The 18,045-nt window shown below is 41.4% G+C and overlaps 1 protein-coding gene and 1 non-coding gene across 6 annotated transcripts in view; one reads left to right on the top strand and one right to left on the bottom strand.

The window, feature by feature from the left end:
• The window catches only part of ABL1 (ABL proto-oncogene 1, non-receptor tyrosine kinase), a 124,501-nt gene that overhangs the window by 33,244 nt on the left and 73,212 nt on the right, over nt 1-18,045 (bottom strand). The window contains exon 1 of one of the 5 annotated variants that reach the window (XM_032478672.1): nt 8,863-9,090. The exons of 3 other annotated variants lie outside the window; for them this stretch is intronic. In XM_032478672.1, the coding sequence (XP_032334563.1) occupies nt 8,863-8,941 (79 nt within the window). In that variant the 5' untranslated portion in view covers nt 8,942-9,090. Of the gene's footprint in view, nt 1-8,862; nt 9,091-18,045 lie in introns of those variants that run through there. One more of the 5 variants, XM_032478673.1, reaches the window with a different exon arrangement.
• Nucleotides 10,760-10,831, top strand: TRNAP-AGG. The gene has a single exon. It is a non-coding gene; the product is annotated as a tRNA-Pro (tRNA).

Raw genomic sequence — 18,045 nt, 5'->3', positions numbered from 1 at the left:
ATTTTGTAATTTACACCCTCAACCAGAGCAGTTAAAATTATTTTAAAAACAAGTTTAGCTGAATACAGCCTTGGCATTAACTTCACATTCTGAATAAAATGTTCCCAGCACCCCAAAACACAGTGTCAGCTGCTGGGGAGCAGGGCTAGGGCAACCTGGTAGCGATGCAAAGAACCATTGCACAGCTTCTGCTCCTTGTGGGAGAAACAGTGCTCATGAAAACTTACACACCCTCATAGCAAAAGTTTAATAGACAAGGGCTGACCTGTAGATTAATTTATAAGGACAGAGACTCTGAGGGCCAGGAGTTGTGAAGTGGATGAGCTCAGTAGGGTTAGAAAGGAGGCGGACCCTGAACAAGACCATGCCTGGCAAAGGAAGCAGGGTTAACGCAGGGATCCAAGGTGAGCCTGATACTAAGGGAGGGGTCTTCACCTGTGCTGTGGACCCTCTGGTGATGCCTAGGGATTCCTCAGAATAAAGTCTGTAAATGCATCAAACAAATACAGAGCATTGCAAAGGAAAGCAACTGTACTAAAACAGTTCTCAAAGTATTTTTAAAAATTAATTTCAGAGACAATGCTTCTTTATGAATGCATTAAATATATGCTTCTCTTTAAATCTTTTTTAAAAGAAATTTTTGAGGCGGGAGGTAATTAAGTTTGTTTATTTTTTTAGAGGAGGTATTGGGGATTGAATCCAGGACCTCGCGCATGCTAAACACGTGCTCTACCACATGAGCTATACCCTCCCCCAAATATATGCTTCTTTATTAACACATTAATAACAAGCTCTAATAGTAGCTACTGTCATTTCACAGTAGTGATGAGTGTAAGTAATAGTCCCAATTGTTGTGCGCTTTGAAAATATTTGATTTCTAATGGTGACAAAGTAACAAGTACCGCTAATATTATTGTAGTCTGTCATCTACATTCTTTTAAAAAATTTAATTTTCAGTTAGCATTTAGTGAAATAAAATTTTAATATTTTTCCATGCAAGGACACGGAGCCCCTGAACTCCATCTCAGACCCCAAGGGCCTTCTAGGCTCACATCCTCTACACTACAGATCTGGTTCAGGAGAACCCCCATCATCTGACAGGGAGAGGGGCCTAGAAAGGGGGCTGTAATAAATTAGTGCAAAGTCCAAATTATGCAATTTTCTTTTTAAGTATATGCAGTTTTATTACTTCCCACTTATAAGCATTATGGGCAATAAATTAAGTGGATTTCTAGAGAAACCTCCTTTAAAAAATAAAAAGTTAAAAAATAAGTTATTTAAATTAGCCCAAGGTGTAACTATTTCCCAAAATCTTTTTACATTGTAATGTTCCTAGCCAATTTTATAAAATGGAATTCTCTACCCTAATCTCTGTCCCTATCTGCAGTCCAAATGTTAGCCTTTCTGAAGATAAACAGTCCTTGTCCCCCTCCCTCCACCAAAAAGCAAAACATTAATAAAAGGAACTGTGTATCACCTAGCAATCTATTGTCAAAGAAGTCTACGACTGCTGAAAATGGAGTAGAAACATCAATACAAAATAAGATCCCACCATCTCCAACCATTCTGAACCTGTCACTCACATCCCCTCTCCCTCTTACCCCAGTAAGTTCACACCCATATTCTGGCCACTTTTCCTCCTAACTCTCTGATAGGTCCTGGGCTTTCCATGTCCCACCACACCGTTGACTGGTGCCCCCGGCACCTGTCCCCTTCATTCCACCTCCAAACTGCCATCAGGGGAGTTGGTCTTTTTAAAATGCAATCTGACCAAGGTACTCTCCTGTTAAAGTCCATCAAGATGGCTGCTGGCCAAGAGGCAGAAAACAAAGCAAGGTAGCCTGCCTGTCAACCCTCAGTCACATTTACTAGCAGTGTCACCTGTGGCAACATAAGGAACAGTGTTACCTACTGCGTGCCTTGCAGGGTAGCTGGCAGTTTGCAGACTACGTGGGAGACACTGTTCTTAGCATGGAACAGGCCTGCAGAGAATGGCTGGGGCTGTTACTACTACCACCTCTACAAGAGGAGCCCCAGCTCCAGAAGTGAGTACATGAGGCCCTTTGGTGTCTGATCTGGGACCATCTTCCCCCATGACACCTACTCTTCATCCCAGCCTCCCTAAACGGCTTGCACTTTCCCTGCAGCTGCCTCACCTGTGTGTGCGCACCTTGACGCGTGCCATTCGCTCTCTCTGGAACGCCTCCCCAGTCTACCCTCATCCTCCGGCCCTCACTACCTCTAGCAAACCTCCCACCGGTCTTTCTGCCTCCCTACCGCCTCACGCCTCACTGCTTACTTCCCCTTCACCTCATTTGGGGAGGACATGGTATCTGTTAAGGACAAGTAAGGAATCTGTTCACAAGTCCCTTGCAGTACAGCAAGCCTGGGCTCCAGGGTGGACAAGCCTTGCTCAAATCTTAGCCCACCACAACGTTAAGATATTAATTTTGGAGCCTCGGCTTCTTAACTGCACAATGGTATCAACCTAGTCTGGCTTCAGGAGGGCTCGACACCTACTACATGTAGAGAGTTTTTGCATGAATGCAGGAGTGGCACTGCACCACAGGGCTGCTCCACAAGAATGTGAATCCTTCGGGGCAGACTAAGCACCCTTATCACAGAGCCTTCAGCACCTGCCTAATGCAGTGCAGGACAACAGCACCAAAGTTTCTTAAAAGGAACTCAACTGTGGAACACCCTGCACTTACTTGTTTGTTTTAGCAACACAGTAAAATATTAAGTCACGACTGAAGGGTGCACCTGAATTATCTGTTAACCTGAAATGACAGACAGTAAAGATGAAAAGCAAATGCAACCTGACCAGGAAAACTTTTATCAAGATCTAGGAAATACAATCATTTTTTAATGGAATGTAAACCAGGCCAAGATCCTAAAACAACGTGTAACACGAAGTACATCTCTCTGTGCTTTCAAAAGAAACAGGATTTGTTACAGTCCCCTAACAGGCAGACAGCTGGGTGAGATCCTGGGGCCTCCACACACTTCTTGTCTGTAGGGGAGGAAAGGTTCCACGAACGCCTACACTGGCCCAAATTCAAACTGTCCACAGTGAGCCTGCTAACCATAAAAGCATTTTAATTCTGTTACAGGCCATTTGCAACAGACTGAAAGCCTCCCCCGGGGTCTGCCAGGCCTGGGATAGTTTGAAAGCACTCATTTCACATGTCCTATTCTCTTTTAAAGCATCATCAAGGCTCCTGGGTCAGTTTAGACCTGAGTGACTGAAGCGAAGGTGCTACTCAGTGGCAGGAATTTTCCCCAAAATGTTTCATTAGCCATTATTATTCCTATCGCGAATTTGAGTAATAGAACGTGACCAAAGAAAAGGTATTTTGGCTCCAAAAAGCAATGGCTGGCCTTTAAATTAAATTTTAAGTTATTCAATATAACAATGCTTTTAGCTCAATTTGAGGACTGGTGAGATTGATAAGGATTAGGTCTCTAAAGAGAATTTAAGAGCAATAAGGCTAAAGTGTATGCAACTGACTGTGACAGAATAATAGCTAGTTCGTATCGATCCCTTGCTGAGTGCCAGCGCTGTGCCCAGCACTCTGTCTGCACTAAAACCCCACAACCGCACTGAGGAGCCTCTATTACAAGTGCACTTGGGAGGGCAGGAAATGGAAGCAAGAGGTGAAGTGACTCATCTGCCTCTCCCTCTGGTTATCCATCCATCAGCTGCCTATCTGTCAGTCTGCTGCAGTCTCTAGCACCCCTCTCTCACCATCTTGCTCACCCCCCCACCCCACCCAGCACCGAAATCTCTTCTCCCCCACCCCCATCCTCCCTCTGTCCCTGTCTCAGCCCCCTGTCTCCTTCCCTCTAATTTCTGTTCACCCCTTTCCTGTCTCAACTTGTCTGTCTGTATCTCCCCCTTCTCTGTCTCCTTCATCTGTCTGTCTGTCTTCTGTATCATTGCCAACCAACACACACAGTATAACAAAGCACCTAAGGTGTGTATTAAGAAAGAAAGAAGGATTTGAAAACCAATTCCAGAGAATAACAACTGTCATGATCTGAGGACAATGTTAGTTTCTCAAAAGTCAGTAACTAGCAAACTATTCTTCCAAATGGCCAACTATAACTTCACTAGGCAAGAAAACAAGACTGACCATAAGATGGTAATTGTGAAAGCCGGGTGATGAGTACAAGGGAGTTCATTATGCTGTCTGCTTTTGTTACGGGCTAAAATTTTTCCATTAAAAAAAGTAAAAATCACAACACAACTAACCTAAGAATTTATTTTATAAAGCATTCTTCTGTGTGTCTAATTATGATTCACCATTACAAAGGAAAAGTTAAATTCTTCCAATGTCTCATCTGATCTTTAGTTCTTGCTAAAATACGTTTTTATTTTTTCCAGTTTTATTGAGATATAATTGACATACAACATTGTATGAGTTTAAGGTATACAACATAATGATTTGATATATGTGCATATTGTGAAATGATTACAAGATTTGGTTACCATCCATCACCACAAAAATTATTTTCCTTGTGATGAGAACTTTTAAGATCCACTCCCTCAGGCATTTTCAAATATCCAACATAGCATTGTTAACTATAGTCATCATGTTGTACAATGTTACATCTTTTAAAAACCTATCCATCAATAATTTTTCCTGTTTCTACTTCAGATCAGTGATTATACCGGCAAAATTACCATTTGATTTTACAATAACATAATAAGTAGTATGAAATTTTCAGTTTTCATATGTTTGGAGCTGTGGAAATATTGCCTCTAGACAGAAGAAATAAGATGCCAACCATGAACCAATGGGATTTTTTTCTTCCACAAGGAAAATACCATGAGAACAATAAAGGGTCAGATGAAGGGAAAATACTTTTCCTTAAAACCAAGGACAAGAAGTATTAACTATATGCATCAAAGCAAACTTGGAAACAAACTGTTTTCTTAACAACAAGAAAAACTATGGGTGGGTTTTGCTCATTTCTATCATCACTTAAGGCGCTAGTGAAATTGGTAATACTATTTTAGACTATGAAATATTTACTTAAAATATCAGCTAACATATGCTAATATCCTGCTCTGTGCATAGTTTAAATGAAATATCTCATGTGAATCTCCCAACACAAGAAGGTAGGGACCACGCTGAGCCTTATTTTAGAAATGAGAACACTGAGGCTCAGAGAACAGGGTGGCCGGCATTCGGGCCCAGGCAGACTGGCCCCGGAGCTGCGTGCTTCACATGGGACTGAGACTTCAGCAATATCTCGGTCATATAAAACTGCCTGGATTTAAGGACATCTCAAAAGAACCACACATCAGCATAAACACACATTTAGCACTGTACTGGTTTCAAAACTTTTACTTGAATCATCTCCTAGATCATCAAAACAAGCCTCTAAGGTGGGCTGGACAGAGAATGTTTGCTCTGTCACAGAGGTAAGGAAACAAAAAGCTGAAAGCCAAAAACTGGGATCGCCTGCCTCCAAATTCAAAAGTATTTCCAACCAAAGTGAACTGGGGCCCTTCCTCCTCCTCTTCCCTAGAAACCTCATAGTGTTGGTATGAGAATTAAGTGAGGATGTCCATGAAGTGCTTGCTGCCAAGAACTGTCACATCATAAATGCTCAACAATTTCAATGTAACCCTAAATGAAAAGGGCTGACTGGCTTTCTATTAAGTTACAGAAAGAGCTTCAGATTTTCTTTGTTACTAAAACAAGGGAAGCATTTGAAGACCTCAGGAGAGAGTATTTAGAAAGAGAGCATAAGCTTCTCTGAAGCAGAAGTTCTAAAAGTATATCTGTGTGGCTGGCACCACATAAAGCATTCGCCAGAAAGTTAACTGCTGAAAAGAAGCGTTTAAGAGCGGGCCGGTAAAGTAAATTTTCAAAGTTCAAGAAGAGTTCACTTCACAGACATTAGTTTTTGAATCCACAATACAGAACTAACATGCCCATGTACAATATTCATGTACAATGTATGCAAATACAAACATATGAGCAAATAAAAGTAAACTGGAAAAAAAAAAAAGAATTCAGTTGGCTAATGTTCACGTTTTCTTTCACACTTCCAGGATAGGGATGGAATAATCAGAAAATTCTGTGCTTGAAGCAGACCAAAGAAACAACCTTAAGCTAAATGTGGTCATGGTGAAGAGATACTGCTATAAACACATGTTTTCACAAAGCTGGAGCACAAAATTCAAATGCTATAAATACTTACATTTGCATAAAATGTTTCTAGAAGGACACACAAGAAACTTAAGTGAGGCTTCTGGGTAGGGAAACTGGATAAGGGAAAGAATTACTTTTCACTATTCTTTTAAAAATTTTAAATCATGTACAGCTATTTTAATATACATTTAAACATTTTTAATTCCATGGCTAAAGGTAATCATTTTTATCAGTATTAGGTTTCTAGAAGAGAAAAAAAAAACCCTTATTTTTAGGCATCAGAGTGTTTCTGAAGATACCATTTTAACATCCACAGAGAGTTCCAAAGGAGATAAACAGTCACAGCGGGTAAAGCATATTAGTGGTTTAAACTGGGCTCTTTGGAGCCAGACAGCAACGGGCTCAAATCCCAGCACCACGTGCTAGCTCTGTGACCTCAGACAAGTTTCCTACCTTTTAGATGCCTCAGTCTCCTCATCTATAAAATGGAAAAAAAAAAAAAAAACACAACACCTTCATGAGAAATAGCAAATTAAATCCTACAGAAGGCTGAAACAGTGCTTGGGACACAGTAAGCATTTAATAATCGTTGTTATGACAGCTAGACCCAAGTAGCAAACAGATGCATGATCAAGTTGCATTTATGGCTGAACTTTCTTTGATAGAATGGAAAACTTAACCATATTCAATTTTCTCTGTGACCTGGGATGCCTGGGCCCCGAGTGAGTGTCAATAAACACTGATTGATTGATTTAAGATGTCAGTAAAAACAAAAAGGCTGGATTACTTATCCAGATGTTGGCAAGTGTTTCTCCCAAGCGACTAATAGCACATCTAGTCTTTAAGAAACGATCACTGAGGTTTGTTAAGTTCTCTCAACTACAAAACAATAATTCCATTTACTTTCTCCAATTAAACGTAACAACCAAAGAAAGAACTCAGTAACAAGAAAGAATTGCTAGACTGATAACCCTCCTTGATGAAGCCTTAACCCAAGGCAGTCTGCTGTAACCAGAATTTTTCTTTTGAGACTTGAGAGTCAACATTATTTCAAAACATGCTGGAATAAGTTTAGATTCCCCTCCCCCACCAAAACTAATAATTAAACCAGCCAGGTAAGAACTAAATCTCCTGTTTACCCTCCAAAACAACAACAACAACGTCACAGCATTTCTGTGACCTAAACTTTCTTGCAGCTTTGCAGATACAAAAGTCCATTCATCTACTCCGCCTTAGGCAGCCATCTGCAAAATGGAGATGATAACGCCTAACACTAACTCGTTACAGATGTAAATGAGAATGTGTCCAGAATTTGGAGCAACTTGGAAAATAAGCAACATACTAACTGAAGATGATTTGGGTTGCTCAGATGCCAACTTTTAAGGACAAATAAACCATCTTCTCCCTCCAAATGCTAGATTTTGTGATCCTACTCCATCTGGATGCACCTTCTCCAAGGTTCAAAATCCCAGAGAAGGAAGGGGACCAATGTACATATCTTGTGGCAAAAAGGGCTAACAGGTTTCACCTGTATCCACTGGTATATGGTTTGAGCCACACACGTGACTCAAGTCAAAAAGTTGGAAAGAAAAGCAAAATAGGTCAGACAATTGACAAGGCCTCTGTTTATTTCTCCTTCATTTTAAAAAGAAAAACATTACAACTTCATGGCACTTAGCAGAAATTCTACCTCTTCTAAAATGAGCTTTACATTTTGGTTCTTATTTTAAGTCCTAAATAAAAATGACAGAGAAATGCAACAGGATTGCACCTCTGAAGTACCCTTTCTGCTGAAAGCAAATAGTCTGGGTGGACCAGTCCCTGAATCAGATAAACTTCAGATTCACCCTAAAGCTACAAAATGAGGACAGACCACTCAACATCCTCAATTGTTTTTTTTTTTCTTCCCCCGTTGTCACCTTATTGGAATAGGAAAAAAAAAAAAAAAAAAAAAAAAAGACCAACAGGAAAGGGAAAAAATGGGATGAGAGAAGAAAGAGTAGAATGGAGAGAGGGCGAAAGTGAAATGCTCTAGGTTGAGGCTTTATTGGAGCAACCTAACATGGGGTTACCCTTTTCCCTTCCAAGTACTCTGGACTCATTCAAAAATGCCTTCTTAAAATGTGTAATTTCTCTTTTCTCCTCCGAAAAGTGAGAGAATTTCTAAGACCTCTTTGTGGTCTGAAGATAAGATTGGGGGGGGGGGGGAGGAACGACAGAAAGATCATTTGAAATTCTGTATCCATAAATGGTAGAGCAGTGTTCCCTTTGTACACGAGACTTAATGAAAATCGTATGTTTCACAAACACAGGTCGACCTTTTTGACACATAATTCCCAATTAACGGTGGAAATTCCGCAACGTGGGCTCCCAAGGCGGTTCAGGCCTGTAGAGTTCGCTTTCTCAAACTTTTGGGTGAAGCCCTGCAGTTGGGGGCCCCGCGACCTCGCCATCCCGACGTGGGCTCTCCCGGGGTCAGTGCGCGGGGGCCGGAGCCCCGCACCCTCCCAGCTCGGCAGCAAGGCCCAGGGGCGGGCGAGAGGAAGAAAAAGAGAGAGAGCGAAAGGGAAAGGGAAAGGGAGGGAGAGGGAGGGAGAGGAGGGAGCGCGCGCGGGCGGGCGGGCGAGGCCTAGGAAGGCCCGGCGGCGCACACGCGGCCGCCAAGACCCACTCCCGGCGGCGGCCAGGCGCTTACCTTCCAGGTAACAGCTGGAGGACGACGAGAGCCCCTTCTTGGATTTGCAGCCCACCAACTTCAAGCAGATTTCCAACATTTTCGCGTGCGGGCGGCGTCGGGGCCGGCGCCCTCGGCTGGCTCCGCGGCGCGGCTCAGGCGCGGCTCGCCCAGCTGGCCCCGCGCGCCCTCCCGGGCCCCCGCGGCCCCGCCACGCCGCCTCCCCGCCGCCCCGCGCGCCCGCCCATGGCCGCGGCCGAGTCTCGGCCTCCGCTCCGGACGCGCCTGTTAACAAAGGGCCCCGAGCCCGGCCCGCGAGGCCCGCCCCCGCCGCCTTAACCCTCTCGGCGCCGCGCCGCGAACCAGAGCTTCCCGGCGTTCTCAAGGCCCGGGCCGGCCCGAGGCCTTCACCACCGTCCCAAACCAACCCGACCCCCCCGCCCCGCTCCCCTCGCCCACCCCGTCCCCCCGCCAGTCCCTAGGTTAGCGAAAGCGGGGGGGGGAGGGGATATTTTAAGGGCGGCATTTATTGGTCTCAACGTTGGGAAGTGCGGTCCCGGCCCTCCAAGAAAGACGCTAGCAACTAGGATAGGGGAGGGCAGGCCTGCTCAGCATCACTTTAGGAACCTCGTGCATCTCTGTGGCAGGAGATGCCCCCAACCTGCACCAATTGAGGCCGAGGTGCCCCACCGTGTGCGGTGCCCTAGCAAACCCTATGTCCTGAGACTGTTGGTGAATAATGCAAATTCCTCTGGAATTACCAATACTGCTCTCATTTATGTTCAGTGAGTTTATTGTGATTAAGGCTAACGCAATGGGTGTCTGAGGAATGAACAATCAGAGAGCTGGAACCCCCATGACAACGACACAAGCAGGCAACACATCCGTCAAATCACATCCAGTCTAGGAGGCAGGAGAGATGTACAAGTTCACACTTCAACATAATTTCTGATTATCTGTAAAGGGAGTTTAGTCTCCACAATGAAAACTCATGAGAGGCAGGGCCTGTGTCCCTTCTTTAAGAAGGCTCCTTTTCTTCAACAGAGAACTCTTCCCTTGTTTGGTGTGTGCCATGCGGGCCCATTGTTTAAAACACATTTCATTGCTGTACTTGGCCCAAATCTTTTTATAACTCTGGTTAGGACTGATAATAGACAATATCATAACATAATGTAAAATAGCAATAATCACAATAATGTGTTTACTTGGCACAAAACCAGAAACCTAGAGCAATGGGAAACAATATGGAACTCAATCATACCAAATAATTAAATAAAATCAGATAAATTTCAGTAACTATAGGAAAGGGAAGTTATTTAATAGTGTTAGATAACTATATTAGAGAGAAAAACTAAGTCAGTCCACATCTTAGAGCACGTGAATACTAAGAGTTGACTTGTACTGAGATCTTACTATGAGTCAGACTTTTGAGAGAAACATGGTCTGTTCATTACCACACTTTATTTGCACAATTTCCTGAGGAAAACTGAATTATTATCCTGATTCTTCAGGTAAAAATCTGAAGTTTAGAGAAGTCAAACACCTTGCCCAAAGTCCTGTAGCTGGAAACAGGCAGAGCTGGACTCAACCCAGCCCTGTCTGGCTCCAAGGATCAGGCTCCTGACCAGTGGATTATGCAGCTCCTTCCCACCAAAAATAAATTCCAAGCACATTACAGTTTTGGATACCCGTATCTTTGGTTAAATAACTAAAGTTGTCATATGTTTCAGAAGCAGCCTTGGTTAAGAGACCCTGGCTACGGTGATCAGCCCCAGAGGCAAAGCTGGCCTCATTTGTTGTCTAGCCTATCCTATAATGACAAACACCTGAGTACCTTCAATACAACAGGAGTGGCTGAGAAACAAGATCTTCACTCAGGTCTGCCAAAACTTGTACATAAAAGTTCAGGATTGAGGGAGAAGGTATAGCTCAGTGGTAGAATGCCTGCCTAGGATGCACAAGGTCCTGGGTTCAATCCCCAGTACCTCCATTAAAATGAATAAATAAACCTAATTACCCCCCCCAATAATAATTAATTAATTAAAAGAATATATTTCAAAAAAAAAAAAGTTCAGGATTGGACTGGATGTGACTCGTGTATACCACAGGGTTTCTCAGCCAGGGCATCATTAACTTTTTAGAGATGTCCTGCCGAATTCTGATTCATGTACAAAATGTGTTTTTACTGCAAAAAGTGGACCTATGGTTTGTGTTCTGGTACCAGGTGAGGCCTCATGAGCACCTAAGAAGACACAGCAGTTCCATCTCCTGGAGACAAAGGGCTACAGGGTCACCAGGTGACAAGTGCAATGACTGTGGGTACTATGTAGATTCTGGAAGATACTATCATTCTACTAGAGAGCTGTGTGTGATGATGGCCAATTTGTTTACTGTTACTTGAGCTTTTCAACTTTCAAGTGTAATGCCAAAAATAAAATTCCCCAGGGTTCCACCCGTACAAACAAGCTGAAAACTGCTATCTGTGTTGATGCCATTTTAGAAAGTTCAAGGGCTTTAGATTAGATTATAATAAAGTCTGTCATTATATAGCATTTCAGATTTAATAGGCTGCATTCAAATAGGCAATTTAATGCCAAGAATTACATACATTAATGGGCATTTTTGCAATTCTAACCATATCCTTGAATGCTATCAATTAATACAGGCCCAGATATGTGTTTGCATATGTTATTAGGATGTAAGTTTATTTTTAAAAGCTGATGACTATTACTAATATTCTGCTCTCTTTGAATCTAAAATGACCTTATCCTTTTAATACCTCTTAAAATGAGTAATGCTTATAAACTGTGTCCAAATCTTTTAAAATATAGTTATAAAACCATACATCAACAGGTCTGGCAAAACACTCTGAATTAGCAGCAACAAATATTGAAAATATCACCAAGCTGCACACTATCATATTAAACCAGGATTCTTTCCAGATCTAGCTTTTGAAGCTTTTGAAACTCACTTGCAAGATACAAAAAACATTCCGTTACAAGCAAATAAGAGCCTCAATCTTCTTACTACAATGAAGAAAGGCCCAAGAAGGATTCTCCCTAAGCAACCTTAAACCTAAAAGCCATTAGTTTAAGAAAAAAAGAAAAAGAAAAAGAAGGAAAGAAAGAAATTAAAAAGACGGTGAAGTAACTTGTTTGCTGTGTTACATTCTGTTTGAGAAAGGAATAAACTTTTAATGTGTGCCTAGTATGCACCAGGCACAAGCCTCACAATAATCCTACGAATTTGGTGTATTTTAACTCCATTTCACAGGTTAGGAAACGGGGGTAAACAGGGATGGGGAGGAGTAGGTGTTCTGTCCAAGTTCACATAGATGGGAAGCAGTAAAACCTAAAGCCCCTGAACTTTCCAAAATGGACATAATTTGCAGTTTAAGTGAAAGGTGGATAATAGGAGCAAAGCCAGAAGGTGAAATAAAATCATTAACTATTGAAAAATGTCTTAAAAGAAAAACCATTCATGGAATTAAACTATTTAAGAGTATTTTTAAATATATTAAGAATGTTAGGAAAGAATGAATAAAGGTCCTACATGACATTAAAGTATGTGATCTGAGCTGTGTTTCTAAAAGCACAGTCCATGGACAACCTATTTTGAATTGCCTGGGGTGTCTGCTTACGATGCAGACCCTTGATCTCCATTCTAGACCGAAAGAATCAGAATATATGGAATGAGCTATATCTTAACAAGTTCCCCAGATGATCTGTATGCATATTTAAGTTTGAAACCCACTGTTTTGGAAGAGGGAAGAGTTGCTTCTCATTTTCCCTGGGAATAGGACAAACAGGAGTGGATATTTCTAAAATTTTTTCATTTGAAAGCAATTTCTGAATTTAAGAAATGTATAACTGTAAAAACAAGTTACTAAAAGAGGACTCTTCTCTGAAGATTCTAGGATAAAGACTGAATTTTTTTAAAGTTTAGAGTTCAATACTATTTTTTAAAAAAGGGAGGGGGGTGGGCCCACCAGAGAAGTGAGTCACAGGAAGAAAGCAGGATGCAGATGCAGCATGGGGAAGCTCCTGCTGGGAACTACAGGATGGGGGTGGGGGGTTAAGGGAGACAGAAGAATCTGACATGGTGCCTGGTAAGGGACCCCTAAGACCAGATGATCCCAGATCTGACTGATCCCTTCACTGTTTCCAGGCCAGCCAATAACTTTAGGAGGACGAGGAAAGATCTGGAGTCATGTGCATGCTATTTTACACACAAACAAAGCCCACTTCCTCTGATTCCGCAGACACTGTCCAGCGAGAGCCTGCGAGGCTCCCTAGTTCTGTGGGTCCAACCCACTGGAGAATAATGCAGCTTAGAAGATCACATCAATCATACCCACTTTTGCCCCTGTATAAGGGCACACATGCATCTCTTTAAGTTTCATAAATTTTCAGTGAGATAGCACTATTTATTGGTCAAATGTCACAAAGGCCTGGTGACTGTGGTGTGCAGAAACCAGGTAAGAGGTGGAGGCAACACAGTAGAGGCTGAATGAGCTATGACATCACGCAAACTTATTCTCAGTCTCAGATCTGCCACTCACTGTGGTGGCCTGGGCAAGTGACCCAGTTTTCTAGTCCGTAAAACTGGGCAGTGGTCTTAAAAGTAGCTATCTCTCTGGGTTATGAAGATTAGAAATAATGTATGGAAGGTGCCCAATGCAGAGAAGGTGCTCAATAAACAGCAACTATTGTTATTTCCAAAAGAGGCCTCTGACTACATCAGGTGATGGTCTGTGTGCCTGCGTAAGTCTTACTGGGACTAAGTCAGGAACTAAGATTAACAAATGTGATATGTGGAAATGAAGCCAGAAAGCATAGTCTGAGGGAGTGAAAGCAGTCCAGTGGTTTTCCAAAAAAAAAAAAAAAAAAAAAAAAAAATCAACTTACTTTATTAAGGGAAAGAAACACTAGCTATGGGGCAGGAGTAGCAACCAAGGTTCAAATGTCACAGAGAGCCCAATCTTTAATCCTAAAGCCAAAGCTTTGCAACAACAGCTTTCTGGCAAAACACAAACTCCACACCCCACATATTTAGTGGGAGCCTACTTCAGGCCCAGGGCTCGATGTACAGGCCACACATATGACTGGCTTTCAGATAACACTGATTGCTTTGTTTTTGCCTTTGGTATTTCCAAAGCTGTAATTCTCAACTGGGAGCCAAATCTAACTGCTTGGGAGTAAATCCACTTTCTAGAAAATCTCATTGTAGTAAGATTTGACTACATTTTTATAATTAACAGGTCAAATATAATTATTAAGGAATTTTTCTCCAGAGGGAAACTAATATTGTTGGTATGCCCTAAATATTTTTATTAATTTTTATTTTTAATCAAAGTAATGTATATACATGGCTAAAAATCAAATAGTATTGAAAGTCTTATAATAAAACCAGAAATCCCCTGACTCTGTCCCCTTGCCAGTTTCACCAGAAGGAGTCTTTTTCAGATTTTTAATATCCTCATATTTTTCTGGATTCATCAGCTTTCCACATTATATATCACCTTGTTGTGGTAGAATTAAACCATCACCATCCCCAACTTCCCATGACAATAAAAATCACAGTTTTTGGTTGAATCCATTGTCAATGTTGACATTACTATGATGATATAAATACTGCTTACTGCTCCACCAATAATATACTATGAGTCTTTCCTTTATTATTTAATTTTATTTACCCTGGAGATATTAATTGCCTTGATTTTTTCATTTGATTAGTCTTCTATATACCTATATTACTTCTTTCCCCCCAAACATTTCAAAGATCTTTTAAACACCTAGTAGTATATTTTCTAAATACTAAAACATTTAAAATAGTCTGTTTTATTTACTGACTTACATCCTCATTTTGATGGAATTCATCATCCAATAGCTTCCTGGAGGGAAAAAAGGTACATGTCTAAAAAATGCCTTTCTGTTCTACTCTGACAGTTTGGCTGGGTAGAGAATTCTGAGTTGAAAGTCATTTCCCTCACTGAATTTTGAAGGCATTGCTCCACTATCTTCTGGTTTTCAGCATTGTAGTTTAGAAATGCAATTCCACTCTGACCCTTGATGCTTTATGTATCACATGCTTTTTCCTTTGGAAGCTTTTACGGTCTTCTAATATTCCTGGTGTTTTGAAATTTTACAATGACATGGCTTGGAGTGAGTCTTTTTTCATATATTATGCTGGGCACTCAGGGAGCCAATTCAATTCAAAGATTTAGGTTGTTTAGCTCCAGAAAACGCTCCCTTCGCTGTGCTCTGAAAATTCTCCTGATACTTACTGTCTCCTAAATTCTCCTCCATTTTCTCTCAGTTCTCCCTTTCCGGAATTCCTATCAGATAGAAGTAACTGAAGCTCTGGGACTGAGCTTCTAACTCCTATCTGGTCTCTCCTGTTGTCTAAGTCTTTGCCTTTGTGTTTTGCTTTCTGAGATAGACTGTTTTCCAAGTCTTCAGTTGAATTTTAAATTTTGGCTATCATGTTCTCAGTATTAAAGAGCTCTCTCTTATCCTGATTGTTAGTTTTTAATAACACTGTTGTTTGATGTTTGCAGTATTTTTCTCTGAGGAGAGCAAACAACAGTTCTTCTGAACTCTTCTGTTTCCTGCGTTGTCTTTATTTCCACTATGCTCCCTTTTTCTGTGAATTTGTTTTACCCCTTCTCTGTATGTAGAGTCGTTTCTCTAATGTTTGGAGGAATGTGGCTGCCCACGCGTTATATATGAGATAGGAACTAAAAGTATGCACGGACGGGGCACAACAACACGTGGGCTTCAATGAAAGGAGGTGGGAACTCAGTTTTCCATCAAGAGAATCCCCAGATGGGCTTTTCTCTAGGGTCATTCAGTTTTTCCCAGAAAATAATCTTCCCTTCTCTCCTCTGTTAGGGCCGTGGCCAGCAGGGATCGGAAGAGGGCTGAGATCTCATTATTCAGTATGCAGACTTAAAACTCTGCTCTTGCCCACCCACTGTTTTCAGCCCAGGGGCCTACCTGCACCTCTGCTGAAGTAATACCTCTGAGTCTGGAGCCTTTATAGGGCAATTTCTTAATAATACCTCTAGTCTCACGTAGGTAGGAAGGGGAAGCAGTCATGTGGCTGTGCAGGGTTGGGGAGGGGTGTGAAGAATCTAAACACTCCTTTTACAGACTTTCAGTTGAGCCCCTTGATTTCAGTTAAAGGCCTCACTCCCCCCTGCTTTCCGTGGTACTAATGCCTCTAATTTCTGATTTTTTTTCTCTTAGGTTCTTACAAGTAAACTGGCTTACTTCTAAACAATGTCTGTCTCAGAGGGGTTACGCTTCCCCTTCTTCGATTCTAGTAAGCCTATTACCACGCCTTCCATTTTCCAAAAACATGTTCATTTTTCTTACCTACTTTGCCTTTTGGGTTCTTTTTGTCCTTATGCATTCTTCACTTTTTAAAACATCTTTTTACGTCTCTGTCATTTCAGTGGGATTTGGGGAGGGAATAGAAATAAAAACAGGTCTGTAATGTTTAATCATTTTAAATCAGAATCTAGTTTGACCATTTTACAGATGAGACAACGGAGGCACAGACAGATTAAGTAACTTGCACAAGGTCTCACAGCAAGTTAGTGGCAGAGCCAGGAAAAGAACCCAGTTCTCCAAACTCCCTTGTTAGATTTCCTTTCCATTATATGACACCCGCTAGGTACCCATAACTAAGAGCTGACAGACTAGTTTTAGGATACCAGGCTAAAAAAGTATTTAAACTTTGTTGCCAACTACAGGTCTCAAATCTTAATGCTGGTGGTGAAGAAGCAACCAGATCCTAAATTCTTAAATCTGGCCACCTAATTTAAAATTAAGCTATAAGCAGATATGTTAAAGTTGGGGACATTCTTATTAACTCTAAGTGCTTCAGTTCAACTTAAAGAGGTTTTGCATGATTTCACAAATTGTCTTTGTCCCTTTACTTTGGTTAGCTTTTGAAATAAATGCCACAGAATTTTATTTTAAATCATGGAAAGTCTTGTTTGTTTGCTTTTAATCTAAATACTGATTAAAGATTAAGATATATACACAACAAAAATCTAAAGGCTTCAAACTATTATCTTCACAATAAGGTAAATTTAGCTCACTTAAGTAGAACCAGTTGATAAAAGAAAAGTCCCAGCATTGGTTATTTACAAGCAATATCCCTTCTTTCAAACACTGGCACTGCTTTTGGCTTCTGTAGTTTTGTTAAGCTTGAACTGGGAAACCAATGGTTAATTTTTTTCCTCTCTTTCTCTAAGACTAAAAGAATCTGCGAAAGCAGCAGACCAGGCCTAGGAGATCACGTTACTTTGGGGGTGGGGGACGAAGGCAGCTGGAGGGGAGTGTAGAGAGAAGGGCCAGAAGGGAAAGAAAACAAGCTGTCTGACCCTCCCTACAGTGTAAGACCCAGCAGGGATTAGGAGGTACGTGGAGGAGCCCGTGTTTATCCAAGTTATCTCTGGGGCAGCCGAAATGAGCTGTACAAGAAAGGGCTCCCTCAGTATTAAGATCCTCCCGGCAGTAGAGCTGCACCCAGGAAAGCAGATTTCTTGGTAATTGTTACCAAGGCCTGAAAACCTAGAAACACTCAGGGAACATTAATGTTTGTTTCTTCAAAACATTCAGTGCCAATTTGTTTTGTTGTCAAGTTTTTAAACACACAAAGGACAAATGGATCCAGAAGATGTCTTCCCGACACTTGTTAGAAATTACTGCCGTCCTTAGAGAAGCAATAGCATCTCTAAATGAAACAGCACTGCTCTTTTTCTTCCTAAAGAGACAGACCTGGCATGTTAATCCAGAACCACATATTAACTAGAGGAAAACAGTTACAGTTACCAGTGGAGAAACTGCTCATTAAATGGCACCACTGGGGGAAAGAATCACTTGAAAAGAAAACTACAAAACAGAGTCGACCTGGCAGAGCTGTCCCCGTTTGCCACCCTTCCTACTGGCTGGCATATAAAATCTATATTCAGTAAAGCAACTCCAGAATCGTATTTAATCACTAAGTTATTTTCACATTCCCTAAGCAATAATAATTCATATTTACAGCTACATTACCATTAAGAACATTCTGGTGCAATTCTAAAACAATAGTAAAATGAATTCCTCAAAAGGTTGAAGCCAATAACCACGTATCAAGTAGACTTTCTTTGATGAAAAACGAATGGGAATCCCACACAGACTAGTTACA

The sequence above is a fragment of the Camelus ferus genome, chromosome 4, assembly GCF_009834535.1.
Source record: "Camelus ferus isolate YT-003-E chromosome 4, BCGSAC_Cfer_1.0, whole genome shotgun sequence".
NCBI classification, from domain to species: domain Eukaryota; kingdom Metazoa; phylum Chordata; class Mammalia; order Artiodactyla; family Camelidae; genus Camelus; species Camelus ferus.
Note: the sequence above shows the minus strand (reverse complement) of the source record. Positions and strands in the feature narration are given on the sequence as shown.